The 12,316-nt window shown below is 37.0% G+C and overlaps 1 protein-coding gene across 1 annotated transcript in view; it reads right to left on the bottom strand.

Annotated features, from left to right (window-relative positions):
* Positions 1-2,486: 2,486 nt before the first annotated feature.
* The window catches only part of LOC144445024 (acetylcholinesterase-like), a 12,103-nt gene continuing 2,273 nt past the window's right edge, over positions 2,487-12,316 (bottom strand). The window contains exons 3-9 of the mRNA XM_078134576.1: positions 11,724-11,909; positions 10,878-11,074; positions 10,251-10,407; positions 9,419-9,597; positions 8,392-8,521; positions 3,701-3,839; positions 2,487-2,826 (exon numbers count right to left, since the gene is read on the bottom strand). Of these exons, the coding sequence (XP_077990702.1) occupies positions 2,487-2,826; positions 3,701-3,839; positions 8,392-8,521; positions 9,419-9,597; positions 10,251-10,407; positions 10,878-11,074; positions 11,724-11,909 (1,328 nt within the window). The remainder of the gene's footprint in view (positions 2,827-3,700; positions 3,840-8,391; positions 8,522-9,418; positions 9,598-10,250; positions 10,408-10,877; positions 11,075-11,723; positions 11,910-12,316) is intronic.

The following is a 12,316-nucleotide window of genomic DNA, read 5'->3' as shown; positions in this document are numbered from 1 at the left end:
AAGAAACTATATGCTCAGTTCAAATCATTACACGATTAAACTTCAAATGTGAGGGATTTGACGGGTAAAGCCAGAGAAAAAGCTGGTTCTGAACAAAAGTGAGATGGGTCCTATAAATGGCTCCAAGTTGGAAAGAAATCGCACTAATATCTAGTATAGTTACTATAAAGTATAATACGTGTAGTCGTTTTATAGGATCTCTCTCTCTCTCTCTCTCTCTCTCTCTCTCTCTCTCTCTCTCTCTCTCTCTCTCTCTCTCTCTCTCTCTCTCTCTCTCTCTCTCTCTCTCTCTCTCTCTCTCTCTGATCGTAGCGCGTATAGATACTAGGTTAGCTCTTATCGAATTCTACAAAGTTTCAAGAAAAATAAAGAATAAGAATAAAAACTTTTTTTTAAAAATGAAATCAATGCGAAAACGTCTGTAAAATGATTATTAGTTTATTTCTATCTAGAGTCGCAAAAAAATTACACCACTGTCACAAACCACTCCCACATCTTTCATCACCTTATCATCGCCATATTGAAAGTGGAACCTCAAGCTATAGGCTATAAAATTTTAAAGATATATATCTACTGACTGCAGTGAGACATAAAGGATTTAGACTACTCAAAACATCTACGTTATATGCCCTTGACATTTATATAACATTTTGAGATAATTTTGAAAATCTACTTGAACCACAGACCTTATTTGATAGTGTCACCAAAAATAAACCATGACAGCAGAAGGTAAATTGACTATAACCGATGATTAGTTTTCCCTCACCGAAAAACGATCGATCAACGTCAGATTTTTGAAGAAGAAAAAAAAATTGAAGAAAAAAAATAAATTATGAATTAATGGTACGTATATTCAGAATAAAAAAGTAACTTTCTTGCAATAACACAGTTAGTCTTGATGCTAGACGTTCGGGCTTTCTTTCGATACTATAAGCGAACGAAGTTCGCAGTGAGGGCTTGTTCCATCATCGATAGCAATGTTCGGTCGTGTGTCGTATTCTATCGGAAGAACATCCGAGGTCTAGCAGAGGCTCACAAATATAGAACTAAATACTATAAATTAAACTCGTAGAAATCAAGTGCTAATGGAAAGATACGTTTTACAGATAACACAGAAATAAGCATATCATGCCTCTATCATATCTATATTTAGTCATATAGTATTATACACAATTCATCAATATAACTGATCACGTCATATATGTTCTTTATTGTGTGAAGTATGACCGGGTTTGGTCCAAAAATACTATATTTACAGCTTCTTGGTTATCATCATTAGAATAACTCAGTAGCGTCTTAGCACTTTGCTGAACACTTTAAATTCCAAAAGCGACGAAAAATAAACACTGAAAGACTACATCCATCTTTACACACAAATGCAACTGAATGTAAATAGCAATAGAATACACTAACCATGCATACACTACAAAGGAATTCGCTTTTTGATAATTTGCTTTTGACTCGTTAAGCACCGCCTAAGACCAAGTAAAAATGAGTTTCCTGTAATCCGCGACCAACCCCACGGTTTAAGCCGCCTACCCTAAACATTTTTTTTTGCACATTAAAAACAGGTGAAATGGTGCGAATTTACTTCTATTTCTGTGTAAATTTCATTGCCAAAGTATCTTTAGTCAGTTCTTTATCAAAATCCAATTCCAGAGAAATCTCAAAAATGTGAGCTGAATTTATGCAGTAGAGTCTACATAGTGTTCACCTAGTACTTCATTTATAATTGATCATTTACTTCTTTTCAATCTCATCAAACTATCACTGGAAGTACTGTGACCAATGAGTATTTTGTCTGAGTCGAAGCAATTCCCCCCTCCCCCCCAAAAAAAAAAATTGAAAAAAAAAATCCTGCCTACCTACACATTTTTTGAAGTCATGTCGGAGAGAAACATTTTTTTTTAAATGTTTGCATAATTAAAGTATAGACAGGTTTGGAGTGTGTATGTTAAACCACAGACAAGGAAGATGTATTTTCTTTGTCAGTGGCTTCTTCGCAAACTGTGCGTGTTGGTGATTACTAATAAGATACCTCAGACAAGGATTTTGGCGAGACAATTCAATGCTAAATTTAAAGTTTTCTGACATATAACTAAATCTGGTATATTACCATTCACAATTAGTGTGGATAACAGCTGAAACAAAATACATTGCTAAAAGGTTAAAAGTTACTCAGCCCTAATTGCAGTCTTGAACCTCTGATTATGATTATACGGTGTCCTAATTGAAGCTAAGAAGTAATAATACCATTGATGTCACTTTATCGTCAGCCATTATGCAAAATATATGAGCCTTATCATGTCAGACTACTGGTTCAAGCTGCTGCGGTCAAACGTAAAAAAATTGTCAACATGATGGATCGATGTCTCTCATAAATGTTAATAAAAATGACAAACTTTAAAGATAAAAATAAAATCCATAAGCTTAAAGAGTCTCTTTCTATCTGCTTTTACCTCTCCCATGATTGCCTTATTATTAATTTAGGTGAGTAGATAAAGAATCGAACACAACAAACAAACACTGCTAAATCGACTAATCGCAAGAGCGGAGCTGGATGACCAATAGTAATCAGGCTGTTTTATGACGGCAGTTGAGGCGGGAACGAGATTTGGCATCATGACATTCCAGAACGCTGATTTCCTGTTTCTGTACTCTTTCTCTATCGAGGTTGAATTTAAATGGATATGCAAATAAGATTCGTTATACTGAGTAATATAAGGAAACCATTCTATATCGACGTAGTCCCATGGTTGTGCTGGGTAGGCTGGCTCCTGGTATTTGGGAGGTTCGTGAACAGATCCTGGCACTGGAGTCGGATTTCTGCATAAATAGGAATATAGCAGTTTTAATATTACATTTTTTTTGTAAAAGGACTCAAGCTGAGTATCTAATAAGCTTTTTTACTCAAATGAAATACTTTCATAAAATCTGAATTGAATAAACCATTCTAGTGTAAATAATATTAATGCCAATGCATACTTTCTATGACATTACTGACATTGTTAGATCAGTTGATCGCATAGTAGGGATTTCATCGTCATTTTTGATACGTATGATAAATTACGTCATTGGATTGTTTATAAGTTATCTCTTAATGCCAGGTTTGAGTTTTGTCTGTGGTTTAATCAATTGCAAGTCATGGTTAAGTATGTTTCAGTAAGTAGGATACTGCGAGTATACATTTTATGTACACAGCAAAAATGAGTCAAAGAATGTTTAAAGTCAGCATGTGCCCCTTTAATATGTGTAGACAGGTTCCCATAGTATTTTGCATCACGTGGTTCATAATTCTGATTATGAATTGGAACACTCAAAACCATAGTGTGTTATATCTAAAATCGTTCAAATCGTTTCCTTTTCCTCAAATAGTGTCTGTCGTTCCACAAAGAGTTTTGAAAATAATATCGTCCATAGTTGACAGAAGTTCCGATTTTTAAGAAAATAATTTTACTTTACTTTACTGAAGAATACAACCTGTAAGACATTATCATTTTGGATACATGTATTCTCAATCAAGTCAACTACTTAGCTACTTCAGTCTCTACAACAAAATAAGTTTGTCAAACTAAGTTTTATTGGTTATATAAAACCATCGATGGCCACATCGTAGCCAATGCCGGTGACACCTTTGATAGTTTCTTTATACACACAGAAAATAAATAACAACCAAATGTAATCTTAGAACTAAACATACCCATATTTGGCAAAGTTGGCCCACATTGTCATAATACGATCACTCATCGCACGGTCAGTATTAGTCCAGTTCTGTGTTTTGAAAGCTGTGTTGAACGGCTCACCAAAGACATAGGGTACTTCACTGCCATGCGGAACACCTATGTTGAACAAAATGACAATCAAAGTCAGTCTGGGTTCATCTTCGTGAATGTGACGATCTGTCTGTCTGTCTGTCTGTCTGTCTGTCTGTCTGTCTGTCTGTCTGTCTGTCTGTCTGTCTGTCTGTCCGTCCGTCCGTCCGTCCGTTCGTCGGTCGGTCCGTCGGTCTGTCTGTCTGTCTGTCTGTCTGTCTGTCTGTCTGTCTGTCTGTCTGTCTGTCTGTCTGTCTATCTATCTACCTACCTACCTATCTATCTATCTATCCACGCATCCATCCATCCATCTATCTATCTATCTATCTATCTATCTATCTATCTATCTATCTATCTATCTGTCTGTCTATCTATCTATCTATCCATCTATCTATCTATCCATCCATCCATCCATCCATCCATCCATCTATCTAGTTATTTGTTCCTATCAAAAGATCACGAGGTGGAATAAAAATACCACGCTTTCATGATGTACAAGTCTACACCAGTAACATACATCACATACGTACTATGCCGTACCATGGCGTCTTTTCGGACCAGTGCCAACAACTTATTATAATATTAGCGGACATCATTAAAATGATTGCTGTATTATATGATACTGCCCCCGGGAAGTTTGGTTAATAATTCCCGGTCTGTTACTAAACATCACGAGACGATGTGTAAATTACAACCGGCGACAGGCATGCATTTACAAGCGGGATGTGTTCCAAACAGGGAAAGTAGACTGCTAAATTGGAGTAATAAAATTTGGCACAGCCTGTTTGAAGTATAGAGACAAAGGAGTGGCTTCATCAGAACAGTTTTATGGCCTCTTTGTATGTACATGAAATGCTGGGCAACTTGAAATTATTGTGTGAGTGTGAACTATTCTGTTATAAGGCCATAAAACTGTTCTTATCAAATGATGGAATGTAACAATTGTCTCTGTACTTACAACACGCTGTGCAAATTGCAATTAATCCAATTCAGTTGTTTACTTTCCTTGTTTGTCACAGATTGTCTGTCAATGGTTGTACTGCCTTGGTGATGGGCGAGTCCGTGTACCCATTTAGTTACACTTTGGTCTGAGATACCACTATGGAAATCAAGCTAGAGACAAACTATCAAAAGATATTCACAGCGTGTTGTTTTTGTTGTTGCATGTGTTAGATTAATTACACATAGAAGTACTGGTAGATAACATTACATTGCCTTGGTTGTGTGGATACAACCAATCTGTAATCAAGATAGTGTAAATGAGAATGAGGTTGAATGTGCAGTCACTTGTGGAAAACTTGCTATCAGAGATGCCACCCTACTGTGAGTGTTCTTACAGAAAATGTCCATACGGATGACACCTAGGCATGTGTTTTGAATTTTTAAATAATGAAACAACTTTGCCATATCTTCCTGCTTGAAACAACACAGATTATTAAGTCTTTGTTTGTAACTCAGTTACATTAACAAGATAAAACAATAACGTATAATAACAAACAATTTTGACATTTTAATCTTCTGCAATTTATTGAGTTACAGATTTAGTATATGTTGTTTCACATTATTTTGGCAAGTATGTAAGCATGGTAAATTAATTTTATTAAATAATCAAAGATCCAAAATAAATATTCAGTTCTCATCCATATGGCCACTGGTACTTTCTTCAAAGTTAAAATCAATACGTTGGCAACAAAGGTTTTAGGTTGTGTCTATCTTAGCTTGCTTTCCTGCTGTCGTATCATGTACCATACTGTTTTATAGGATGAGAGAGCCAAGAAGGGTAATATAAATCGTCATCAATTTGACTCGTCTATGTTGTCTACTTGTGGTACTTAGCTACTGTACCCCCAGGACGTTTTGTTGTTTTCCTGTCCTAAAATATATGACATGATCCGTCCACTTGGCACGAGGAACACTTCTTTATGGCCGTGATTGATCATAATCGCGTTGGCCGTGCAATTCCGCAGTGACTCACTACATATCAAATATCTTGCCTGTAAACCTGATACATCTATTATGGTTCTTTTTACACAATCATGGGTTTTAATAGCTGAAGTCACGATCAAATTGTTTCTGTGGATGCTAAATGATAGTCTTATGTAAAGGTTACAGAGGGTTATCGTCTTTACTGAGACAAGGTGAAGGAAATGCCAGGACCTTCAACACATTCCACACGTAGTATATATACGAGAGTGTGGTAAGACATGTATCACAGATTTAGACTTGTTATGGATGAAACGGGGAAAAATATCTAATAGAATTCAACTGAAAACTTGCCACGTTTTTCATTTATGAATAATGTACCTTTTCTCCCAGCAGTGCACATGACAAATAACAGTGACTGTAAACAAGTCAATAGGAACCTTGTCATGAATCTAGTTCTCTTTTTTCCGAGTATCACAAGAGACTCTGAAGACACGGTAGTCAATCTCTCCTGTAGACTGAGACCACTGTGGCTTCCATATTATGTTTATGGACCCGACCATGATTTCTTATGCCAACTGCAGAGGTCATTGATGCAACTATTTTTAGTGCCTTGAACTTCGTCACGTTAAAGGTCATGGGAATGGTGTCATTACAGTTAAGCTAGTCATGATGTTTGTAGGTCAGAGTTTTACTTCGCTAAAATTATCTACACAGTCTGTGAATCAATCAATCCTTCCTGTTGAAACAGTATGTAAAGTGGTAGGTTTAAAGATTTCAGTGTCAAGAGCACTTGAACTTCAAAAACTAAAATGTTCTAGATATTTTAGAAGAATCATGAGTAATAATATTCTGCCAAGGTCACCTTGGATGCCTACATGTCAAATCTAGGCAGTTATTTTAAAAGTATTATTGGCACGACCTCGAAAGATGATAAGCTTATTCAGGCTAAAATTACTAGAGAACATATGCCTATACACGTAGTTAGAACGATATGTTCAAAAATTGAACCTCCTGTCCATACAAGATGTGACGTATTTACACTGCTATCACCGTGACCATTGAAACAAGAGTACATTTTACTATTCCTCTATTTGTTTTCCTAGACTTTTTAGAAACCACTAACATTTCTGATTGTATTGGTTCGAAAATTTCAAATTATTAACAAGCAATTTACTTGGAATACCAAACTCAGTGAGTGTGTTGAATGATCCTGGAGGCTCGAAAGACTAGCGCTACTACACTATTTGCTGTCCTGAAATTTTGATTATGAGCGACACTCAAAATCAAAATCATCAGTTAAGATAGCAAATATATTGGTAGCACTAGTCCTTCGAGGCTACATGTAGGCAAACATTACTCCACAATTAAAACCTTGGCTGTTCTCCATTTTCATATATGCATACAACCCTTTACTATTGAATTTTACATTCCTAAATAAGCACATACCATCGAGTCATTGCTTCAGTTACATCCGGGATATTCCGGATATTCCGCATAACATATTAATCCCGAACAACTCAACATTTCTTGGTCACAACATATGACAAATAAAGACTTGCAAATGGAAACACCAAAGATCTCAGAGACGATCAGCCGAAGACGGGTCCAATATGCCGGTCATTGTTACAGAAGCAAAGAAGTAGTCGAGGATCTGGTTACTTGGCAACCAAAGCATAGAAGGAGGAAGCCAGGAAGTTCAAAGCTGACGTACTCGACACTACTTGTCTCTGAACTCGGGATAACTATTGCTGAACTTGAAAAAGTGATGCTGGTAAGACATCAATGGAGAAGTGTTGTGAACTACTTCTATGGGACCCGTCCTCCGGACTAAATAGATATTCCCGAGCAAGTGAAGTTTATTCGGAGGTGGGGGGGGAGGGGAGAGGCTGTGAGCCGTTGTTCAAACTGTCTCTAAAGATATTTTAACTGTGTGTCAAAAGTTTGTTGTGATGTGGTAAAGCTGGACAACTTGGTTGTCTACAGTTGAATGACAATGGTGTTATTGGAGTGATACTCGGAACACTAAAGAATTCTAGGCTGAGTCGTACTTTCGATTTCTATGCAAAAGGTCACACACTTCTCGCTGTGTGGCTATATTCACATTCCTGAACATGTATTTTAGTGTTGTCATTTTAAAATCTTCGATGGGGTAATTTCTAAATTAGAGGCATAACTAAAAATGAAATATTAATAATACTAGTTACGAAAATGTCACATACTAAACGTCCACGCTATATGATCCGATTAACTTCAAGTGTTTGCATGTTTTCAAGCACAATTTATTAGTAATAGTGTAAACACTATTGTAATAGAATGTCGTTACACCGTGATATTAAAGATAAAATACTCATGCCCAAGAAATGAATATGATGAGTGGAGAAGCAATTAATGAAATCACAGTGCTTTGCTGTCAATCACGTCTATGCTATGTTGGGCCTTCCAGGTGCAGTCACGAACAATAGCGATAAGTGTGTCTGGCGCGGACGGTGCCGTAACGAGGTATGTGGTTTTACGACAATTTGATGTAATGCACTCCTCCCTATCAGAAGCAACGAAATGTGCCTAGGTATGCAGCGCACTATGGCACGGGTTTACACTCAGCTAACCACATAGAAAATAATTTTCTATTATTAGTTGTCTGACTATTTCTTACCCATCCAGGCCGGGAACATGGATCGATTCGCACGGTGATTGAATGTGTACATGAATACATTGCCTTCTGATCGGGCGTGGTAGCGATTGGTTTGTATCATAGGTGCTACATAGTCCCTGTCGGTTAGCAACTGTTGACGAAATCACAAAGATTGAATTATAGGGTGCTGTGTCGGTGGGGGTGATTGCCGGGGAGGGGGTGATGATCACGTGTCTAATATTTGTAAAAGAATATGCGAAACATTTCTAGACAAGCTAGCACACCTAAAACTTTACACCCACCCACCCACCCACCCACCCCCCCACCCCCCACCCCACACACACACACACACGAGCTTCGTAAAACTGACTTCAACATATTAAATAATTTGAGCTGGTAAGTAGATGAATAACTCAGTGCTTCATGACACAACATGATAAACTCGACTTTTGTATCTTGTGATAATTTCAAAAGTACACACGTCTTCGCTTCGAACTGATATCTACAGTCTAGAGTGATTTATTTCAGTTAATTGCAGTAGCAGTGTTATGTGTGCTACATAGGTTTCTGTCATGGTGTGATGACGTGTTGTTGGTTGTCTCATCAGACAATTTTATTACGAAATCGTGATGAGAAAGAATTTTGCTTCTTCCCACGTATGTTTTCTGTGTTTGAAACAAGTCGGGCTTCTTTTAAAGGGGCAGCTATAAAAAAAAGTGTAGGGTATATCTATCGCTGTGGAGTTCTACTGTCATTTATTTGATAGTAAAGAAAGATGTTTACATCAAGAATTCTAGTTTGGTGAAGCCTTCCAAACACAGTTCTCGCTAGTCACATTTAATTAATGACACATGTAAGAAATAAAATACTCTAGCAACTAAATACAAATTAAATTTTACATTTCTAGTGGCAGATCAGAGTTTATATTAACTTTACGACCATAAAGGACGTTTATAGTTTGTAGAAAAACGTGCGTAAATTTTTTCATACAAAACTAATAAAACACCCTGTCTTGAACTTTAACCCCTGAAAGTAACTGACCACTTACGTCTATATATTCCTGTCGAATAGACAGCGGATCCATTGGAGCACTCCAGTTGGTATACTCGTATAATGATACATTTGCTAAGACATCAGCTCCATAATAGTATCGACTTTCCACTTCACTGCGTACACCCTGTACAAAGTAATCCGGTTGGACTCCATATTGTACGCCTGGAATATCCACTGTGTAAGAGAATAAGGAACATATTTAAGATGATCAAGTAGTGGTATGTCTTTTTCCTCGATTGAAATTAATGATTTACACACCATTGTTATAATTCTACCATACATATATAAAACATTCTAATTACAATAGAAGTCAGCTAACCTGAAACAGACCGTCGTTTAAGATATTTGTCGAGACAGGCCAGACGACATTGTTTCAGGTCAACTGGTTACTATTGTAATATTCTAGTACGGTATTGGATCATGGTATGTAGTCAAAACTTTGTATATATACTTACAGGTACTTACAGGTTCTCTTCTGACTGTACTGAGGCCTTGCTGGGCATTTAATGTCAGCTCTATTTGGTTCTTTCTAGGAGTAGGTTTATTCTCCGTAAAAGCCAAAAATCTAAAGGGTTGATCCTTCCATAGTTGATCAAGCCTATTTTCAAATGCCTGAATTGTTCTAGCTGTGACCTGATATGTTAATTGAGTTCTGGTTTTAATCCCATATCTTGATAATAAAGCCATACACATTACAATAATTATGAAAACCAGCGAAGTCTTGGACCAGCAAGCCTAATTGAAAGAGGTTTATCATATTTTTGTTTTCTTATTTTTTTCTAAAACTTAATTTCTTTCTTTTGTATATAGGCACATCATTCACTTACATAATTCATGTGATTTTTCATCCTTGACGACACCATTTATGATATCAACTTCCCGAAAGAATCCATCCTTTAGTAAATCCAAAGGATATGCATGTAGAAATCTCCCACTTCCCGGTCCATCAACTACTGGTGCCCAGGGACCGGTGTCTGGCGCCCCCTACGATGGTAAAATTATACCGGTAAGTAATAGCATAGCAAGATTACATTTATTCATTCTGTTTCACAGCAGTGTTGTATGTAGGAGAGGAAACACTTTACGATGACTGCAACGAACTTAAAATGGTACGATGTAGATTATTTCATAAACTAGAAAAAATTTTACGCTATACTATTATTATTGCAATCGCTTCGTAAACCTGGGACACTTTTCAATGTATGACAAAAAACTCTAAGTGGTATGATCGACAGACAGACAGACAGACAGACAGACAGACAGACAGACAGACAGACCGTCAGACGGACAACAGACAGACAGACAGACATTTACATTGCAAGTAGAACCGCAATACCAAATCATCTCTCTCTTATCAGTAAATTCTGAATCCTAAGTAGAAGAGCGCCCACAACGACAAGTCTTTCTGTTTAAAAGCTATATCTGCAACAGTGTTTTTGCTAGAAAATACTTACCGCGAGTGGCACAGTATATATGCTTGAAAAGGGCAGAGATCTGAGACAGTTGACCAATTCGTAGGAAGAGTAAGTGACCGGACAATTATAGTATGCCCCTAGTTGCTTAGCAAACACGTTTGGACTGTAACTAGCAGGTATAACAGCGAACGGTGAAACGGCTGTTCCACTCTGAAGAATTGCTCGTTTGAATAAACCTGCAAGTATAAAATCCAAATACTTTAAGTACCAGAAATCCAAATATGGACTGTTTATAATTGTCTCTTTGTGTCACGTACATACACTATGGAAAAACTTGAAGTACGCCACCTAGCGCTGAAGTTATCATTTGAAGTATTCATAATGGACAATTATTTCTGGATCCTAGAACAATATGTCACCTGTTGGTCAGCTGTGATATACTAGTACTTAGTATCATGATTATAGAAGATACCCACTGAGGCCTACAAAAATTGAATGGTTCCAATTACGCTTAATTTTAGAATAGATGGGTATGTAGATTTTTTGTTTTGATTTTTTTTTCATGTGTGAGTGTCTAGTTCAGGTAGTTATGTTTTCCTTTGTTTTCCATATGATCTTTGTGTTATCGGTTTCTTTTCATCAGATTGGAAGAACAGTTTTATGTTGTCTTTTCAAGTTGATGTCAGTTTCCGCATACACTTTTTTCTCGCGAGACTTCACAATTTACGTGATTTTATTAATTTTTTTCTCGAATACGTTAAAAAAGAAGAAGTTTAGAGTCGGTGGGGAAAAACTAGACGTGGAGTCGGGTAACTGGAACCACTTATTTCACGATATTCAAAAATATGATCTATGTGAGATTTGTAGCTCACTGTGACGTCATACCTTCACTGTATGGACTTAGTATAAGCAGTCCAACACTAGCGCCACCAGTGCCACCACCAAATATTGTAACTCGTTTATTGTTGCCTCCAAAGTATTTGATATTTTCCTGCACCCATTTCAAAGCTTCTAACTGATCCCAAAGACCATAATTTCCACGGGCGTACTGATCTTCAGTACAGAGGAAACCTGCAATTGTCAGGGTGCAAGTCGTGGTGCAAAGAGAGAGAAAAAAATAGAAAAACATATATGTGTTCAAACTATCTATAGATTGGCAAGTCAATCAGCAAACATTCACAAACGCGCACACCTAGGTAGTTAGGTAGCCAGACAGCCAGACAGACAGACAGACAGATAGACAGACAGACAGACAGACAGACAGACAGACAGACAGACAGACAGACAGACAGACAGACAGACAGACAGACAGACACATACATACATACATACATACATACATACATACATACATACATACATACATACATACATACATACATACATACATACATACATACATACACACACACACACACACACACACACTGGCTACATTTAACATTTACATTATATTATAGTACATTTAGTAAGTGTCT

The sequence above is a fragment of the Glandiceps talaboti genome, chromosome 13, assembly GCF_964340395.1.
Source record: "Glandiceps talaboti chromosome 13, keGlaTala1.1, whole genome shotgun sequence".
NCBI classification, from domain to species: domain Eukaryota; kingdom Metazoa; phylum Hemichordata; class Enteropneusta; family Spengelidae; genus Glandiceps; species Glandiceps talaboti.
This window is presented reverse-complemented; position numbering and strand designations above follow the sequence as displayed.